The sequence below is a fragment of the Trachurus japonicus genome, chromosome 20 (assembly GCF_045865225.1).
Source record: "Trachurus japonicus isolate A0001 chromosome 20, Traja_1.0".
Lineage (NCBI taxonomy): Eukaryota > Metazoa > Chordata > Actinopteri > Carangiformes > Carangidae > Trachurus > Trachurus japonicus.
Window position 1 is genome coordinate 13,424,164 of NC_140926.1, and position 21,848 is coordinate 13,446,011.

The 21,848-nt window shown below is 42.0% G+C and overlaps 1 protein-coding gene across 1 annotated transcript in view; it reads right to left on the reverse strand.

Annotated features, from left to right (window-relative positions):
• Positions 1–15,038, reverse strand: part of prex2 (phosphatidylinositol-3,4,5-trisphosphate-dependent Rac exchange factor 2) — an 87,921-nt gene extending 72,883 nt beyond the window's left edge. The window contains exon 1 of the mRNA XM_085763607.1: positions 14,538–15,038. Within this exon, the coding sequence (XP_085619733.1) occupies positions 14,538–14,675 (138 nt within the window). The 5' untranslated portion in view covers positions 14,676–15,038. The remainder of the gene's footprint in view (positions 1–14,537) is intronic.
• Positions 15,039–21,848: the final 6,810 nt, after the last annotated feature.

Below are 21,848 nucleotides of genomic sequence, written 5' to 3' on the forward strand. Positions count from 1 at the left end.
CTTTTTACTTGATTAATTGTGAGCAGATGGCAAAGCAGAGGAGCCAGTTCAGTGGTAAACTCGCCATCTCCTGCTAATTACGAGGCCAGTTTTCTGTTCGCTGTCGAAGAAAACCAAGGTGACATGAAAAAAAAGACCGAAATCATCTTAATCACATTGTAGCCTACTGACGTCAAGCAACACTTCAAAAGAAACTGTAGATGTGAATGTTCGTGATTGGGGAAGGAGGGGGAAAAAAAGTGGCTTAAATAATCAGCCTCTTTGTTGTGGGCCAACTCCACGCTGATTACCATTCCGTAGCTGCCTTGCCTGCAACTCTGCCACTCACGAGCATTAGCATCTGATTAGCAAGTCTAATATGTACAAACACGGAGCAGACTTCGACAGACCCTCACATAGGCCTGACAGGGCTTACAGTACAGGCCCATAGCTGAGCAAAAGTAGCGCTAATTTGCATTAAAACACAGCTTCCTATCATTGATGTGTGACATCAAACATGGACTCATTAGGGAGTCTATCACTTCTGATTTAATAATGAAGAGTCTACCCAACAGGAAATAATCACTATATCTGCAAAGCATTAATTATACAGCATAACCACAGCTATGGGGGTCTCTGCTGGAAATATAAGGAGCCACTCTGCAGATGTTTATCAGGAAAACGCAGCATGAGGGGGGATAAAAACGCAGCATAATGGAATGCAGGGAGTCTAAATCTGATTGGAAAATGATAATAAATTGTGTTATCGCCCAAAAGATAAGAGGGTGTTAGTTTTGGTCTCATAAAAGTGGAAGTGTAAAACTGAAAAACGTTGTTTCATGTAGCTTTGAGATAAATACACCTCACAGGAAACTGATTCGACCACACAAAAAGTCTGAACAGCTCATTTGAGACACTGTTCAAGTTATTCCTAGAATTGTGGATGGGTTGGACTTGATTTGTGGAAACGAACATGTCTCTCTTCCGAAATCGCGGCCAAGACTGCCTTGTTGATGTCGTTAAGAGACTGAGCCTGGAGCAGCTCCATGGACAGTGAATGGGGAGCTGACTGACTGGATTTATGGACACAGTAACAGTACCCTGGGTGACTGTGAATAAAAGCCCATTTCCAGGTTTGTACAGTCAGTGACTGACTGCAATGCAGTGCATAAATGCACAGCTATTTGCATGAATGCATTGTATCTGAATCTAGCATTGTGTAAGACATAAAAATCTACTATTACAGTACAACCCAGGGGGAGTGGAGCACGTCCAGGACTTGTCCCCTCATTGCATCACAAAGCAGAGCATCTGTCCTGTGGTTAAAACCTCAGGTGCAAAATAATATCTGGCAATAATAAATACCAATTTTTAACAAATTGCTATAGTGCTATAGGCTCAACCATGACTCCTCTCCTAAAACCTCACATAAAAATTTTAGAAGTGAGTTTAGAGGAAAAACATTTCCACCACCCTCCACTTTGGTTGCCGTCCTGATCCTCATGCCCTGTAGTGACCAACTGAATTCCACAGGGACACATTTTGTTCCCTGGGGACTGGATGTGTTTTCTGAGCAGGAATCCACCATGTCTGGGCGCCATGGTCGCTACTGAATCGCAAGCAAACATCAATGCATTTTAAAGCTCAACAGGAGCTGTCACTGATCCATGTTGCGCTTCCTGCGAACAGAGATGGACGGACATTTTGAACCGAGAAGAAAATACCCTCATAGTTTCACTAGAAAGATGTGGATTTATGAATGTTCAATGGCGCTTTTTATCGCTGCCAGGTTGCTGAGACATTTGGAAAAGTGAAGAGGTAAAAGGATGAGCTAAGAAGACAAAGAGGATGAAAACGTTGGATAAAAACTGTGTTTTTTTTATAGTGTTCTTTCCATTGGCAGCTCAAAAAAAGTCATCTCATCTCCAAAATGGCATCCAATCTCCCTCATACACCTAAACAGATGCACACATGGCTGCACATATGTCACTCATTTAGAGCATGTGCTCAGCCACTGACATCTTTTTCTGCAAGGAAATTTAGCACAAGCTGTTTACTTTCTACTTGTTGGACATAAGGGACATGCTTTTTTCTATCCTCAACCATGAATCAACAACATTCAACAGGGAAGAAGAAAGAAAAAAACACTTCGCAGAAAGTCATTTTGTTCCCTGAGGCCCAAGTATAATCACCTGGATTGTCACTCTGATGGCAAAGGGGGGGAGGAGGGGACTACACATTAAAAGCCCATTAAAGTTTTCATTATTCTACAGAGCAGATGGGTGTGATGAATAGATTGGTCCAGCCACCGCATGTAGCCCTACCTGCCATTAATCAACACCGATTCACACGCTGTGGGCTACGAAGAAAGTACCTGTGGAAGTCACGGCGTGCCACCCGATCCAGTTATGTTCAGATTCAAAGCAAGAAAAATTTTGACCTTTGCCATCAAGCAAAAATTGAAATCAAGAAGTTGAAATCAGAGCTGCAAGCCAAATCATACACGCCACAGAGCAGGTGCTTCCACAGGGTGGAAAACTGCCTCGGTCTCACATGAGTGACAGCTCGTTCAATAACTGCAGTTTGTGGAAATCTGGAAAGACTGAAATTAAACTCTTCATCCTCCACGCTTTAGTGTCATATAGTGACGGGGGGAGGAGGTGAGGCACAGGGGCAAACAGACTGGCTGCAGGGCTGTGTCCATGCCAACAACAGAGTGTGTGCTGCGCCAACCGGTCAGGACACTTTATGAATGGATATTATGCAGCGTCTCCCCCCTCCCTCCCCCTTGCATCTCTCCACCACATATTAAAGATACAATCAGCGGAAGGCTAGCCACGCCCCCTATAGATGTTTCTCCTCATGTCAGTGAAACAGATGAATCACACCAGAGGAGTTTGGCAAAAACAAGAGACCACTTGCTTCCTCCAACAGCAAACAGTGATATAACAGAGGGACAATGATGGACATTCTTGTGCGTCAAAATAACGCGTGTGTGTACTGTACAGCGCATTTGCCAAGCTATAGAGCAAAAGCTTGCTGCAAAAACTGAGGCTACAGTGAATGTGAAGTTGAGTGGATGAGCAGACAAAGTGTGGGGGGGCGTGGGGGGGGGGGGTGAACTGGTGGCAAGTGCATGTTGTTCATCACGTTTATGCAGCCACACGCCCTGCAGAGTGGGCTGCGTTGGGGAATAGGAATCCCACCCAAAAGAGGAAAAGCGCACTAAACAGACTCAAAAGAGCAAAACGATGCAAGAAATTGCTCCAACTGAAAAAAAAAACAGAAAAAACAATCTAGCCTCAAAAGTACAAAGCTATCCTCAAACATCTGTTTATGCAATCAAGTTAATACCATTGGAGGAGTGGGCAGGAACACGGCGTCCGTTTAATGTATTACATGCAAAAGAGCCATTTCAGGTCCCTGCAGATCAAGTGGTCCAAGTGTAGAACACCCTGCTCTCCCTGAAAATATATTAAATAAAAAACTTTTGAAGCAATAATACATTCTGTCAGCACAATTTTAAGAACTTACTCTGTTAAAAAAGTTCAACCCCTTCTTGCTGTAATGTGGGATCTATTGCTCACAATTGAAAAAGGTCCAATGTGAGTCCATTGGCACTAGTCCCCAGTATAAACTCTGGATGAATGAATAGGCCTTTCTCAGACTCTATTGGACAAACTGCCTCTTTTGTCCACCGATGATTCACTGATCTGCTCTGTTGTCACGACTGGAGAATTGGCAAACAAACGTTAAGATTGATAGACACAGTCTCGTTTCTACTTTACATCATTCTGTTGCAAAAAAACAAAAACAAAACCAAACACACGTACAGGTTATCCGGTGTATTTAAATGCACCATCTATGACAGTCTGCTCTTGTTAACAAATAAAAAAAAATAGGAAACAAAGGCCATTCAATGCCAGAGATGGAAACACAAACAACAGCTTCCACATGACAAAGCCCCCTGAAGTGAATCACTAGACTGTGAAGGTATGCTCATTAATGTAACAGTCCTTCTGTGTGAGTTTCTTTGTCATATCGCTCCTCCAGGACGACACAGTAAAAAGCCCTGTGATAACAGTTAAAGGACAGCAGGTAACAGGTGCACCGGCAGTTCAGCCCCCCTCGGGCAAACTCTCAAGTATCCGGCTTTGCGGTGTGAGTGAGTGTGACAAAAATGAGTGAGGAGAGGAGATAGAAAGAGAGAAGACATGTAGAATAAACAGAGAAATGAGGAGAAGGGAGGGGGGAGAAAAGAGAGCCTTGTCTGGACTCTTTAACATGGAAACCCTTTAGGGAGGATATGGTGCCTTTACAATACTTCCTGCAGAAGGGAACTGCCTTTAAAGCGGAATTCAACATTACAGGGTTAAATCTCCTGCTTCCTATACACACCTATGCACACACTGAATTCCAGGGAAGCAAAAAAAGTACCCTCTCCCTTAGAATTACAGAACAGAGACAAACAGAGTCAGCGTCTGATGCAGATGAGCGCTCACTGGGGAACATCCGAAAAAAGAGAGAAAAGGCTCTTTGTAGCGATTCTCTGCTATAAGCCCCTCCCTTCCTGTCTTCAACAGGTCCTGATGACACCTCCAGACGTCACCGTCATGCCGAGCTTCTCATCCCATTAGTCCTCTGGCTACTTTTTCCAAACTGGCCCGTCTCTCTCCACTGGGAATGTGTACAGGAAACAGACACTATAAATACAGTGGGGAATGTTAATATGTCTATCTTAGGATTGGCTATTAAGGCTCATCTGCACAGCCCAAAGAAGGGTCTCTGGTTTTAATTAGCAACAGAGAACACAGAGAGTTTTTTATTTCACAGCATCTTGTGGTGAACAAAAGTCCATTTGTTTAAGGGGGCAGTTATTTGCTGTCATTTGAACATTCGGGCCTTTTGCATGAGCATCAGAAGACTCCTACAAATAAATAAAACACTGTAGATGAAGGGGCTGCTCTCAAGACTACAAGAGATATTTTCTGAGATAGTATTTTGAAAGTTTATTGTTCGAGCAAAGGCCTGTTCTGTTAAAAATACAGGGGGGGGAAATCTAACTTGTAATAGTAACAGTTTTATCAACCGAGCAATGTGCTTTGATGCACTTCCAAGAACTCAATATTTTCATGAAGAGTGAAGAAAAAAAAATCTTCTCTTGATGTTTTTCTTGTCCCTTCACTGACCCCGGCCCCCAGCAAGATTCAAAAGCAGCTGGAATGAAGCAATTTATCTAATGAATATGTCTGTGTCCAATGTCTCCTCCTGACTCCTGGTGAGCGCCGTGCATGTCTGACACTTGAGTGAAATGAGCACATGAGCATAAAACGACGCTTGTGGTCATGTCCATTTAAATGAATGTCTGACAGACCTTGGGTCTGTTCAATTTCACCCATCGTGGGACTATAAATGGCAACCTCAGCATATTGGGAAAGATATTTTGACTTGAGAAATTGGATATTAGAGTTTATCCTCAATCACTTGGATGCAACTCTTGGTGCAGTTCATTTATCATCATAGTTCACCGCTAAACACATTGTTTTCACATCGTCTTCCTGATGCATTTTTCATCTGACACTGACAACTCATGAAAACAGATTGTACCTTTTTCAGAAAGGGAGACAGATATCTCACTCTCTTTAATACAGCCCTGCTGCATTGCATCATTGTTTTCAGTCAAATCACTTTAGGCTTTCTTCAAATAGGCAAGAGACACTCACATACATTGGTCTGTAATTATTGCACAATAATTTATGCTATCTTCAAAGTTTGATTGCTATTTTCAATGCATAGCTCCCTGGTATGTCCAGTTGCAGCATACTCTAATTTTGCAGATAGTTTTTACAACTTTCATCATTTCTAATCTCTTTTTTTTTGTTTAAACTCACAAATCTAAAAACTGTACCACACATTTGCTGCAAAATGAAACATCATGCAATGAATATGAATGAAGCTCTTCTATCCTCCATAGCCTTACATGCATTATCATACAGTGTTCTGAAGTGACACTGTTCTGCAGTAATGTTTCTAACATGTTACTGTTGTAACTGTAGTACAGTGTTGTTTATGAACAATTTGACTGCATATATGTTGAGGTAACTGACTTGACTTCACAGGTTTTGTCACAAAAGGTTTTGAATACTTAAGATGCTTTTGCACAGGTTATTTACCATAATAATAAATGCTGTTCTGAGAACTGCATTATGAGCTGTGAGAAGAATAATGTTTTTCTGATGTGTGAATTGCATCAAAGCAATTGAGAAAAACCGTAAACAGTGAGGAGAGATAAGTCGAGCTGAAGAGTGTCGGTTTTCAGACACCAAAGCCCAGCATGCCTCAATTTCCATGTGCAGCCAAGCAAACCGTCACCCACTGATAGCTGGCAATTCCCATCAACGCCACACACCAGCACCCTGTATTGATCTCCAAGATGACCAGGCAGAATCATCAGTCTCCCAATCTGTAGCACACTCCCAAGCATGACGGTCACACAACCAGATAGTTCATTTCATCCCAGTCGCAAGCTTCCAGCTCATCTGCTGGATGTCCCCCCGTGCTACCATCAATTTCAGCAGGACTTCAAGAAAAAAAAAAGGAAACCTGCAGCGTCAGCCTCTCCTACACATGACAGAACCGGACACTGGCAGAGTAGCTGTTCAATTCTCCATTGACAGTTCCTCCCAGACTCTCACTACCCCGAGCACAGCTGCTGAACCCCCTGCCAGTGTTCTGCATATCATGCTTTCTTTTTGTCTGGGAAGTGACAGAGCAGGAGGGAGCCGGCCAGCAGGGCTGCATCAGATCAGCACCAGACCCTGGCATTATTCAGCCAACTTCCAAATAAGCAAGAATGGAAATTACTACAACTTACAGTACAGACATTTATGGCCCGTTAACTTTAAATCTTCTCTTACTAATATTTTCCTATTATTGTAGCAAGGGATAAGATCACTGTGTGAAAGAAAGAAAGAAAGAAAGAAAGAAAGAAAGAAAGAAAGAAAGAAAGAAAGAAAGAAAGAAAGAAAGAAAGAAAGAAAGAAAGGCAAGACAGCTGGAAAGCAAGAAAGAACGAAAGCAAGAACAAAAGCAAGAAAGCAAGCAAAAAAGATAGCAAGAAAGCAAGGGATCAGATCACTGTGAAAGAAAGAAAGAAAGAAAGAAAGAAAGAAAGAAAGAAAGAAAGAAAGAAAGAAAGAAAGAAAGAAAGAAAGAAAGAAAGAAAGAAAGAAAGAAAGAAAGAAAGAGGATGTGTGCAGACAGAGCATGCTTGAAGACAGAGGGACACTTGTCTCCTCTCAGAGCTTCTATATCGAATCCTGTCCAAGTGCTTAATTAAATAATTTAGAATGAAGTGGAATTTCCCATCATGTCTGGCTGGTCAGCTCTGGATGTTTATGGATTCTGAGCCCAGAAATGCAGGATGGACAGAGACAGAAATGACGTGGAAAGTGTGAGCTGGAACCACAGAAAACACGCAAACTTGTCTAGACGTTTTCAATGGACACTCCATCAAAAAAAGAAAAAGAAAGAAAGAAGTACAGCTGCAGCATTAAGCCAGTGGGATTCTTCACGAGACAACACCACATGGACGGTAATTTAATTTTCAAAAGCACTAACTTTAATTGGGCAAATCAGCATCGCACTAATATTTAATTGGTTTGTAAGCATATTGTCATTTTTCCCAACTGTGTCATCCACAATTATGGCAACACTGAAGCAGGATTTAGAGTGCCATGCCACATTCTTTGAACAAGCACATGTGCACGTCGGTGTGTGTATGTGTGTGTGTGTGTGCTCCCTGAGGCAGAGCATGCCAGCTTAAACACAGACCCCCTTGTGATGATGACCCTTTCACACAGCATGTCCGTCCTGACAAGTGTCTACTGCAGTCCCGCCACTTTTCCACTGGTCGCACGTCTGCACCATGTGAACAGGCAGCTGGAGCTGACCAAGTCAAAGGCAGCCTTCTCCTCTGGGCAGCGGGACAGCACCACCTCTTCCCCCCTGAGCCGAAGCCACACAACTTATTCAATGCAGGGTCACTGCATCCTCATCACATGCGCAATGACGCTCCGTGCTGCCAAATGGGCATCTGTGGTTAAACTTTCCCTGGCCTAGTGTGTGTGTGTGTATGTGTGTGTGGCAGGAAACATGCAGCACAATGTAAAGATGGGCAGGGCCAGGAAGGAAGGAAATCCTGCTTGAACTGCCTTGTGGCTGTATGCCCCCATCGCTTAGACTGGTTTCAGATCAAATCCTTGTTTCTGAAGAGTAAAATAAAAGTAAAGTTTTAATCATTTGTGTAAAAATTTTAAATTTCTGTGTGAATCATGGAGGTATGATGATCAAAATTGTGTTTTGTAAGGTCACTTGATTTTTGGCCACCAGAATAAAATCAAATCAAATAAAACATTTGTGCCAAATTTGAGAAGTTTCCCTTGAAGGGTTCAAGAGATATTGTGTTCATAACCATGGTCTATTTTTAGACATATTCTGATTGGTTGGTCTATAGTCTAATTCTGATTGGGTAATGTGTATCCATGCGCTAATTGGTTGATTTGCCACATTCTGATTTTAAATGATTTATACTCAATTTATAACTGCCCTTTGATTGGTCAATTTGTAACCATAGTCTGATTGGTCATTTCATGGCTACATTCTGATTGGTAAGTGAAGTATCGTATTCACAAGAATGAGACAGACATTATAAAAACATAAAACCTGTTTTCAGTCTTTTTGTGAAGCTGAACTAACCAACTTAGTAATATAACATTTTCCCGCTACCCCTGTGGATTAGCCCCCTAAGGCATTGGAAGTTCAATACCAAGTTCTACACAGGGAAATAAAATGAAACTACTTTTGTAAATTAACCTGCATTAACTTTCACCGTCACGTCTTTCACTGAACATAGCAATATTCAACATTTCTAGTTTCTCGACAAATTGCTATAATGTAGGCATCCCTGTGACAGGATATTTCCTGATGGTAATTATATTTGGTACATCTAGAAAATTGCTAGATTTTTTTTTTATTCTAAAAACGGATGGATTAAATATTGAAAGAATTGCAAAAACCCAACAGCTCCCAAAGCAGCATGGGAAGATGAAGGATTATCCTGCTCAGTGTTTTAATTGATATGGGACTCAAGGTTGACGAAAAAATTCTCAGCAGGAGAGGGCTGTAGCCAAACTAATCCTCACTATCGTTTATCTTCTGACTTAAAGACAGATTTAGCATTAAGAAAGGGTCTAAAACAATCTCATCTTAAACGGGTTTACAAAACAAATATGTCCCATAATGCATCGATTGGTACCGCACGTACAAAATAAACATCTAGCGTACGGCCAGTTGGAGCCAGAATGCATTTAGACTCATCAAGGACGCAGACTATGGCAAATGCAGAACTGGAGGTAATGTCCTTGCAAATATGGCATAACATGCAAGCCCTTTGTGCAGTGGCAGTGGTGTGAAATTGAAATGCAAGTGAGCCACTCCATTGGTTCAGGGGCCTCACATTGGGAGCAGACACAAGAGAGAAACTGCCTGTATTCTTTGAGGAGAGAGACTGACCGAATCCAATTAAAAAGAGTCAAGGAGAAAAACATCACCTCTCTCTCTCTTTGCTTCCAGTTTATTTTCCTTTGCTTTACAAAACACACACACACACACACACACACACACACACACACATGCACACAGAGGAGCCACAGGTTCACCTATATATACCTGGAATAGAACTGAATTAATGCAGCTTGTCCTTCATAAGATATCTGCAGAAAATTATGCTCCGTCATGAAGGAACATTCAGTCCCAGCCTGATGGGATCATAATAAATGCAGAAAGAGAGAGGACAGATACACTCTTCTTGTCAATGTAGCTGAGGCTCTGACTGAGACATGGTGGTGAGCACCAGGGAAGAAAGAGAATCAGCAAGAGACATTTGAGGTAACTGAAAGCAAACAGGGGACGAGAGGCCGGTGTGGAATAAATAAAAGTATGGACGCGAAGATCATCTACCCCAAATATAGACATAAACACAGTAATTAAGAAATAAAGAGGAGAGCAATCAGGACATAAACAGCCGCCTGTGTGAATACACAGCTCTCTGTGGAATCTCTTATCACCATATCCAGCCCCATTATAGAGACAAAATAATGTAAGCAACGGCAAATGGCCGCTGGCAGGCTGGCTGCGCCGGGCACTCGCCCTCAGCCTCTAAACTGCTCAATCCCAGCACACTAGCATCATGTGAGGACACTCCATTTTATCTGATCTGGAGCTTTAAATGGCTATTTAAATATCTTAGTAAAATATGCACAAGGGGCCGTATCATGTGGTGTCGGTCTCATTACGCTAGCATAAACAAGTTAAGCATTTGCCCTCTAACCCAGCGTCTCCTCCTACTCCTCCGCCCACAAATCCAGACAACACATCTTAACATTTCTGCCTTGTTAAGACCATCAACACTGACAAATTTTTATAATAGCGTTGCAGATAAACTGCAAATTATTTCAGATCTGACAATATTTAACCTCACTTAACATCTGCCGAAACATGAATATGATTCACATGAAAGCACAAAAATATTTCAGTATAGTGATGAAACATCTTAAATGTATAAGAAGATTTGATAAATACCATTTTAACAGGAATCTAACTGTGTCCATATATAGTCTGATACTGGATGCATACGCACATACACACACAGGGTTGATGTCTGTTTACACATTTTTGTTTGGGTTGTTTTTATCAAATCAGGACACACTGATCATCAGCAGCCAGCAGCATTCCTGTTTCCATTAGGACACAGGAGCGAGCTGGATGGCACGAAGTCTGCAGATCAACAGACAGACAGGAAAGGGGGTAGGCACAAAAGGATGTGACCTCTAGGGCCATGAGCTGTCTGCCGAGAGGCTATGAACCCTCTCGTCGTGCCACCCTGACCTGACCTCCGTCAGGACGGCTCACCGGTCGTATGTTACAAACAAGGGGAAAAAAAAGAGACTTCTTGGCTCAGCAGTCTGGGCCAACGTGACCGTCTCAGTTAAGATGTAAACAAACACAAATCCTAAGAGAGAAGAGTGAGAGAGATGTGGAGCCTCTACAGTATATACAAACACACACATACACCAGAGTTCACTGGAACACCTGGGTTCCTGAGGGCCAGCGCTGCTTCTTAGCGGCTGCTTTCTCCATTAGGCTTCATTTCCCCCTTCCTGCAGCCATTTTCACTGAAAAGAGGCTTCTGACTCCAAGTGACCAGCAATGTAACTGACAGCCAAGACAATACAACAAAGACAATCAAATGCAGCTGTATATGCGGATGCATTATTATACAATGTTTTTGGATAATCAATAGTTTTCTTTAAAAAAAGACAAGATCTACTCTCATCTCAACCCACATTTATGCAAGGGATTAAAAATGTTTTAAACATTACAGTCGGTGGTTGCTTCGTAGTTCAACAGGTTTTTGTTGGGGAGAGCAAGGCAGCAGCTGAGGGACCACTTAACGCGCTGCAAAGCTCTTCGGAATATATTAAGTTAACTTGTGGCTCAGATCTCCCTCCAGAACCAGGACATGAAAGGTTTCCTCCACTGTCCCTCCATGCATTTTCCCTCCTAAGTGCTTATCATGCAAGCAAACTGCATCCAATGTCTCTGTATCAATGCTGAACAATGGCAGAGACTGAGTAGAGTATTTCATTTGACAGCGCGAGTAAAAGAAACTGCAATGATGCAAAGAGCTCATTAGAGCCACTGTTTACATTATGTCCTGAGCTGTTCCTCTCACTGAGCCATTTCTAAGGATGACTGTCATTTTATTGGCTCCTAGCTGTCCAAGATAAACACCAGTGTCCACCGCCGCCCACCGTCTCCAGCTGTAATTGTTCATTACGTGAGATAGGCCTGAGATAGGATATTTCAGACAGCTTCCCTAAAGCCGACCGACCTATCATATCGGACTACTGCGGAAGTTCAGCTCACGGTGTGTAAAAGATGACGTGACGTTTTCATTCCCAGAAATTCAAATTTAGACTTTCCCGTAGTGCCACCTTTAAGATGCAATCTGTATATTTTCCCACGAAGTGTTAAGTAGAGTCACACAATAGGTTCGGACTGTCCAGGGACAAATTGCTCCGATCATCCACTGCTCCTTCTTGTTGTTTTCCACTACCTTAATAGTAAAGCATGTGTGAGGTGCATTGTGTTTGGGTCCCACGGATCAGCAGCAATGATCTCTGCTCCACAGTTCAACTTCAGCTACTGACCGGAGCCTCATTGTTCCCCAGCATTTCCTAACCTCGGAGGAATTCCTCCTCCAGGAAGTATGGTTTACAAGAGAAGGCACCAAGCCCAGCCACTTGTGGAGCCCCCCCACCCCCCCCCTCCTTCTTCCAACTACCCTTCACCCTCCTGGCAATATCTACTGTGTGATCCGCTCTACCCTTTTCCCTTTCACCCCTCCAGCAATATACCGTCTACATCTCTCTCTCTCTGCTGTTACTGGGAGTTCCTTGGATTATCCCACCAGGGAGTCCCAAAGAGGAGGAGGAGGGGGGAGGGAGGGGGGCTCTGTCTTCCTCTCTAACCTCTGGACACACAGAACTGCGGATGGTTTGTAACTGTTTGTGGCGTGGCAGCAGAGGAAGTGGGGGAGGCACGAGTGTGTTTGTGTGTGATCAGATGAAAGTCTTCAATATGACCCCTCTCCACAGTAGGGCTGTCTTTAATCACCCTGAGTATCTTCCACCGAGCTCCCCTAAGACCTGCCATATGATTAGACAGTAGATAACAGTGACTCTTTGTCTTTTTTTTTTTCCTTCTTTTTTTTTAAACCATCCACCTCCATATCTAGAACAAGCAGCTAAACTAACAATATCTTCCACTGTCAGATCTCAATCTGAGGCATCCATCCCAACTTCCCCAACCAGAACAGAGTTGCCTTGTAAGGGTCAGCCATTTCTGAAATGAATTCCAGTTCCAGCACTACAGGGGAGATAAAGAGGGTGGGGGGGGTGGGGGGGGTGGGCTGCATTCCCCAAACCCCCACCACTAGGACAGAAGACACACTCCCAAATGTAAAAAGCCTCTAGTGATGCCACTTCTTAAGAAAGGCCAGAGAGTGCGCCGTCCCTCTGCCCTCCATTGGAAACATCTGGGAAGTGAGAGGGGGAGGGCAGGGGGAGGGCAGGGGGTGTGGGGGAGGTCGGGGTGTTCACATCCATACATGTAGTCTGGGAAATAGCACTTTTAATGACACATAACACAGTGCCCCTTCAACCCCACTTCCATGCAAAAGTTCCCACTGAAACTGCTGAGAAAAGATGATGAAAGCCATCAAGCCATTCAAAGCACACAGTCCACATTACATCATATTAGTTTTGACTTTCACTTTTAACATCCTCAGGAGCCGGAGATTTCATTGTCAAATAAGGCCCCGCCGAAATACTTGATTACCAGTGACAACCTTTCACAGATTTCAGGTTCAAACAGGAAACATTTCCAGAGCCTTCCCCTCTTCTTCCCTCGTGTTTTGGAAGTTTTGGGGTGTTATTTTATATGATACCATTAAGCTGACAGGCAGCACATCATTCCTGTGTCGCGGCAGCCGAGCGTTATACACTCAGTGTGCGGCTGGAGATGCGATGCCAACTGAACGCCGAGCTCCAGTGGTTTTTCATTTGAGGCCACCTGTGCCATCCTTGGCAGAACTCGCTCGCTCTGAATTTGATCAAAAGTTGGCCGAGGCGGCAGCAAAGTGCATTCTCCAACATTTTTCTACACTGTGTGGCGAAATGGGGTGAGAAAAGTAACACTGTGCACAAGTTAGAAGCAGAGACAGTGAGCTGACACTGCAAAAATCTTATCCTTCTATAGTTTTCTATCTGTTCTGTTATAGAGATAGCTGCAACAATATTTGCTGATACAGTTAAACTCCAAGTGGTATATCCCCCCTAAGTGGGAGAAATCATGAGGCAGAGTTCAACCATGACAATAAATATTTGATTCTGTTGTGATTTGTGGTTTATCTGCCTGTTATTTATCATCAGGCAACTCCATTAGACAAAATGATCCAGTGCCCCAAATGGCTTAAACGTCTGTCTGATCAGCTACTGTCAGACAAACCACCATGAGCCCCTAACAGCCTATAGAAGGAGGATTAAACAGCACACTGGCTGTGCAGGAACTAAAGCTGTGCCATGTCCCTTTGTGGCTGCTCTTCCAATTTCACACTTGGGTCTAAAAAGTTAATATCTCCATCAAAGGGGGTGCATTCACAAACTATCACAGGTTATAGGCTATAGCAAAAAATAAAGTTTATTCTAATGTTTGACAATTTGTGTGCATGGGGAAAAGCAGCAGTGGCACAGGTTAATTAACATGTAACACTTGGTGGACCTGTTGTTGCTCTGGAGCCTGATGCACCATGCATACTAAGCAGGGTGGCTGTTTTCGTTAGTTTGTGTATGTGCTTGTTTGTGTTTCATTCTCCTGCTGCTAAAACGTGCACTTGTGAGTCATCTCTTGTTAGAAATCACTGTGTCAAAACTCACCGAGAGAAACTCTAGTGTGCCAACATAATCCCGTTCAGTCTTTAAAAGTTCATTTAGGACGCAGACTCGCAACCGCAGCTGTTTTTCCAAGTCCTTCCCGCTTTCAGCTCTGTGCTCACTTCTGCTCTCCTCAGTCATTGTGAGTAAATAGATGCAAAGTGTTGGTTCCCTTCAGACTCTTCGGAGCTTCTCACATCACAGGACAGGTTTCAGCTGGGAAAAAGTTTGCAGCATGGTCGAAAGTGAAGTGAAGGAGGAACCGGTCTTTACAAAGTCCACGAATGGTACAAAAAAAAAGAGAAACAATACAGGAGTGCAGGATGAAAACGCCGGTAAAAAGCGATAAAAGTTTTTAAAAATGAAATTAAAGCAAATATGAAAGTTAGACAACAACGCGAGGCATCTTCCCACAGAGCGTCAGTGAAGAACAATCACCAAAGTTGAGTCCATGTGACTCCTGAAGTCTTCATCATAACCCTGCCTCCCTCCTGCCTTTAATGTGAAGGACCAATGTCAAGCCTGCAGCAACACGCGCTACGCTTTCCGGTTGTCACTTTCAAAATAAAGGTGCTGCAAAGGGTTGCTAGAAAAATATCAGTTTTCAGGTTTAACCAGAGAGAGCTACAATGTATGAAAGTGTTGAAAATATTAATTACATAATATTAATTAATATTCAATCATATTATCTTAACTGATACCCTGATATATGATGTTTTTTGACACTTTGTCCATCTTATACTGAAGGAACAGTGATTGGACTTCACTGGTTATTTTGGTTAAGTATAGTTAACTTGACACTTCTGAATCCTGCAGAGGAACAAGGAAAAGCTCACTGACTTTTTACCCTATGACCAAACAGGCATAAGATCACAAACCTGGGTCAGCACAGCTTCGCATAGCTAACTGTCTATATGATGAAGATAAAAACTGAAGAGAGCAGAGTTGCACATACCTTTCAACAGCCCTGCCTCATTTCACACACTTTAACTCAATTTCACTCCACTGAAATTGATGGAGTGAGATAATGGGGGAAATAAAGTGTTCCTCACCTGAAACCACCTGCCTGTAAAGCACGCCCAGTCCTGCTGGGCCCAAGCTGAATACACTGCTAAAGTTAACAGATTAAAGATTTACGCCATATTAGTTTAATTACTTTAATTGCTTTTCTTTCTTTCTTTCTTTCTCCTTGTGATAAAGCACAGTAGTTGCTTAATGAGGTAATGAATTTCAGTCATGAAACCCCCAGTCTCTGTCATTAAGCTACAAATGAGTTTGTCACTAATATCTGTGAGATGAAACTTACTTGCATACCTCAAAGTTCTTTAAACAATAATCAGTTCTTATGAGACAGCGAAGTGAAAATACAAAAACAACGTAATTATGTGCAGATTACCATGAATGTGGGAGGAGAACAGGTGTCTCATACCATTTGCAAATTGCAGTTCAATAGACTGTGTATGCAAATGTACAATAGCTAAATGCAACATTTTAGTGTGTGCATACATTATTTATGTTGTATTGTCAAAGTGATTTACTATCATTTTACTCAGCTTTGAATATACTACATTTTTCTTATGTTTGTGTATGTATCTTGCTTCTAAAACAAACAGCTGTTCAGATATTTCCTTAGTGCACTTGTGCAAAGCTGAAGGGACCTTACATTACAATATCTGACAAAAAAAAGAGACAAAATGAGTCACAAATGGACTTGCACTGCAGCTTATGTCTCTCTTCTCTCATAATGACCACCTCTTGGTCCAGTTTGTTTAGTTTAGTTAATTCTCAACAAGATGTCGGGAGAAAAAAAGTTTAAATATTAGGGGTTGCAATGACTACACAGAGGTTTCTCCTTATAATTCATGAGGGAGAGCTGCATTGGAAACACATTGAACCTCTACCCTTGCATTAAGACTATAATGAATAACTAGCACAGTAATACCCACTAAATCTGCTTCTATTTGACAGGCTAAAATAATAACAGCACATGCTCATGCTGCAACTCTTGTTACTAATGTGTCCTGTCTATGGCAAAGTGCCTCCCTGGGTATTTTGACTAAATAACTTTCTTTTAATTAAACAGGCAGATGCTCTCACGCCACAGCTCATCAGCTCCCTACAAGCTTTTAATATATGAATTAAGTTGGACTGAATATCATATGACAGTTAATGTAGGCTTTGAATATTTGAGAGAAAATTATACACAGGTGAGGTCACACAGAGACATGCAAAGATGCCAACGGTGATATTTGATCAGTTAAATTGCGGATTTAATTATTTCTGCTTGTTTTTTAGGTGCAAAGGTGTGATCTCCCTCCTTGCACCCCGCCAGCACTGCAGTGCAGTAACAGCCTCCTGAAAAGCTGGTTAAGTGTTTATATATGGAATTAGACACAGTCAGGGTCATTTTGCACCTGAGTAAATAGCAGCACAATCAACACTAAAACCTGCTTTAATTTCCCCGGCTTGAAAGGCTTTCGAGAGGATTTTAAAGGAGCCATTTGCAGTTCACAATTATGATTTAAGGATTAACATCTCAACAAGTGGGGGAGTCACTTAACTCCATTCTGCAGTGCATTCATACGTTTTGTTCCGTGACATTTTTTTTTTTTTTTATGTTATGTATTCGGCTTATTCTGGAGTGTAGTCTGTGGAGTGCACTGTTACACAACCACCGACAAAGAAGATGAATGTAACTGATGACTACTGTCCCAATTTATCAGCACCGGAGGGAGTTCCTTTTATTTTATGGTGGTGTTTTATGTCTCACAGGTTAGTATCAGTTTTGAGGGTTGAGATAAGGACAAGCCTGTTTGACTGGTCTAAATCTTGACATGTAGTATACTCTGCTGGTTAAATCTAGTACTGCACGATGCTGTGGTGGTGATTCTTTGAGGTATAGACATTTTATTTCTGTGCTGTCTCTCCACTGCCACCAGAGAGCAGTACTGTTTTGGACTGAAATACTGATCCCAATATTTGGATAAAAAAAACAAGAGCTGTGGTTCAGGAGCTCAGAATAGGTCTATTTATTGACTCCTTGAGATCCTGAGCAGGCCCGGGTCCCAGAATGACACTAAATGTACTAAAGTTAGACCTTGTGTGAAAGAAAGCTGAGAACCCTCCATGACGTCTGTGGTACACCGACATCATTATGGTTTTATACTTGCCATTCCAGCCCAGGTAAATTTCCAGACCCTCAGATTTTATTGCCCATGACTTTGGCCTGTGGAATTAACCTCTATTATTTTTGGTTTGAGTGCTGCCAGGAAGTACTTTGTTCTTAACATTGGAGAAGGGGTGTCAGGCTGATATGAGCTGCTGTTTCTGATTATTTGCTATTCACATCAAACACGAGTGGCGATAATAGCGTTAATTTGCACTGATTATGGACATGTAAGTGCGTATTTTCACTCAGTTACCCTTCAGGATATCAACTTGTGGCCAAAACCAACACTCCTTTATCACATATCTGCAGTGGTGTCAGTCCAACACTTTTTTCAATGTACTGGAGGAGACTGAGACACTGAGAAAGGGTAAATACAGTATGGGAGGGGGGCTGAAGGAGGCCTGGGTACAGTATATTTTGAATCAGGTTTGCTACTACAGTATATGTGGTTAGAGTTTTATTACAGCCCTGGCCCATGAGTGGTTCATAGGTCTATATATATCAGTACATTTCAATCAGATAAAACCTTTTACTGGGACAGATTTTTAATGCCCATACCACATATAACAGATTAGAAAAGAAAAACAAGATAGTTTCCAAGGATCGGCGTGTTTTTAACTGAACTACAGTTTCAACTAGGTAAACGTATATTACAAAAAGCTCATTCATACTCTGTAGTAAGTATAAAGTCTCTTCATTGTGGTTAATTGGCACCAGTTCATATTGCGGCGGTATGGCACATTCAAGATAAGTGGTATAATAAAGTCCTGGCAGGCTGCTGACACAGACCTACTTGTATCTATATATTATTCTTAAACTTCTTTGGCTCAGCTATTTTTTCTCCTCTGTCTGCAAAGCTTCTTCCTGAGTGACTGATGTGAGAAAAAAGTAATAGAGATGTTTCCCTTTTACCAAAGGGATCGCTGAAGTCTTTACATCTATTAATCAAAATCCAATAGTGAAAAGTAGCAGACTATACAATGTTATAATGAAAACACTGTGGATTGGGGCTTCTTTCCTTATATTCAGTTGTGTGATGAATGATCATTATCAAAGATTTACTTATAGACAAAAAAAAGTGTCAAATCCAAACCATATATGAAATATCTGCACCTCGCCTTTCTTCTTCTTGCTTTTCTTCAAAGCCACAGTTTCATATTGGCAAAATCTTCAGACTAACATCACTATGCAGTCTGATGACCTGCAAGATAAGATGGCAAAGCAGACAAAACATTTTATAACATAACATGCATTTATTTTGTCTGATTTTGCTTTATTATATTTACTTTATTTACTGAAACACTAAATAATTTTAACATTCCAGTCTTCTGAAAACTTTTGGAAAAAAACGCATGAGTGAAAAATGACTTCTCTGTGCCCAATGAATAAATATAGCTTCTCCTACAGAGTCTCAAGCTAAATGGGAAAAAAAGGGTAATCACCAAAATATATAGAGAGGATAAACCTCTGGTAATTCCTAACACTCTTGACAGCCTGTCTGGCTGCATGCTGAGTAATGTATGATGACTTGATGGTTTGTCCATACAGCACACCTCCGCAGACTCTGTTCTTCTGCAATGAAACCCTTATAATCTGATCAGAATCAGAAAAAGTATTGCTTTGTTACCATTGCTGAACACCACCAAGTTGATAAATAAGTAAATACGCAGTAAGTGTATAAGCAGTATATAGTCCCTAACCAACATACTCCGATGCCAAGGACCCCTGTTATGCATTTTCCATCTTAGTCTGAACTTCACTCCACTGTCAGGTCTGTCTTTGTAATCTCACAGATGGAAATCTGTGGTTGGATATGTCTGAGCAAAACGTATATATATATAGATATATACGTCTGTCTCATGATGATGGATGACTTCTGGAGCGAAGAGTGGTTTATCTTCAGGCTTGAGATCATCAATTAAACGTCAGATCTTAAAGTCCTTGCCACTGATTATCTACCCTCGAATTCTTCATTCATTGTGAAAGTGATTTGTTTTCTGGCTGCCAAATGGCTCGTTTTGTGCAAATGCCCAGACTTAACCCCCTCCTCCATTTACTTCTCCTCTCTGGGTCAAAAGGTCATAGATGTGCACTCACAGCTCTCCTCAGGGTCAGTTGACATCACAAAGAGCTGCAGTTCGCTCCACAGTTTAACTGAACCCCCCTCACCCCCATCACCACCACAACCAGTTCAAGCCCCTCTCAGACTAGGTGTTATCAAAGAGTTCATTCACTCACCTCAGCACAGTTTGAGACTCAGAGAGGAACATGGTTATTTACTGGCCCTCTGTGCCACGCTAAGATTGTGCAGCCTTAGACTTAGCACTGACTGAGAAAGATGCTTGGTTCTTCACCTTTCCGCAGACCACAGCCCGGAGCAGTGCCACACGCCCAGATCTACGTTCCTGTGTGTTAAAAACAACACTGAGACCGCCACTCTGACTCCCAGAGCAGCGGCGGCAGCACCCTCAACCTACGTCTCAGTACCCAACACGTCACGCTTAAATGACTGGCCGACGTAACAACCTTTACATGCAAGCACTTTCGCTCTCCCCACAAATCCCTGAACATGATATACATGGAACGCAAAGCAAGCATTTTATGAATATGCTTCTGTGTGCAGCTGTCACAGTGCTCAAAAACACTCCAGTCTCTGGGTTTGTGTAAGTTTTGAAAAAAAATAGCTCTGTCAGTAAACCCCTCTTTAAACCTTCATGCATTTCATTTAAGTTTTTGTCAAAGTTTCCTGTCGTGGAGGAGGATTTTTAAGGTGTTTGAAGAAGTATTCGCTGTCAGAATCAGCTTTGATGTGTCGCTCAGGTGTTCCTCACCTCCACAGAGTAGATAAGAAAGTTAATATGGCTTTAACTACTGTACTACCACAAACGGGGACTTCCAGTTTACTGTTGCTGCTGTTTTCTACAGTATGTGCTCACGAACTTCTGTTTGCAAAAGACACGAAGAAATGTACAGTGTGTTAACCTGCATGGTGATACTTCACCATGGGGTCAACCAGAGCTTCAGAATAGGTAGGGTTGTCAGCTTCATAATCCTCTCAGCACTAAACAGGTTAGGATTTGTCTTGATATCCACCTATGGAGACATACCTATTTAAAGAATCCATTGTAATGGAACTACAGGGCAAAACCATCACCACCAGTGGATTTCTGAAATATTATTAGTCCAAAATCAAGTTCACTGCAATTCTTATTAAATTAGTTGTAAAGTATTAAGGTGATTAAACAATTACTTTGGCTATTAACCCAAGCATGAATAGACCAAAAACGTTTACTCCAAATTGACTCGGTATACTGAATAAGATACCAAGTTCGTGCATTCCTTTGTATTATATTTCCAGTAGTGACAGATGACAGTAGGTGTATTATTTACATGACAATCTTATTATTGAGATGCCTTAAATCACATCAAGCACACAGATAATTCTATCTCAAAGTCATCATGGTTATTAGTCTCAGGTTGGGGCCATCAATAAATCTTTTAAAGCTTTATGAGGTAAATACTGGAGAAGATAAGCCCGCTGCAGCTTTAATCCCATCCTCGGGCCATCAAGCAATTTATTGCTATGATGAATTAGAGCACCTGCGTTCTGTAAATATTATCTCAGCTATAATTAAGTCTCTAATTCCACTCCTCTACATCTCCTGTGCATTCAAGTGGGTGTTGTCAACAACTGCATTTCAGTCCGGTCTACTGTAAAGTGTGTTTCAGGAGGAGGGGGGTTAGGGAGAGGGGTGTGTTTGGGGTCTGTTGTACAGTAATTGGGTGTAAAACAGGTGGCGCACTGTTGACACTGGAGAGAAGCATGTGAAAAATGTGCTGCTGCCATGCAATCACAAAAGGAAAAGGCTGGCGGTTGACTTAGACATTTAATCACTGTGTTGGGTGATAAGTAGAGGATCAAACGGAGGCACGGAAAGCCTAGAATAACAGGGAGAGCCACCTAAAGCTCCACAGAGGGATTCCTGGTGGAGTGAGGCCAAGGCACTGTCAGAGCTGCTTGCTTCTTATCACACTGGCTTTAGGGTATAGAGATATAAGTGAAAGGGAAGCAAAGGATTCAGGAGCTCCATGTGCTCTTAACATCTGAATACGCAAATAATACTCTCATTGTTTTCTGGATTTAA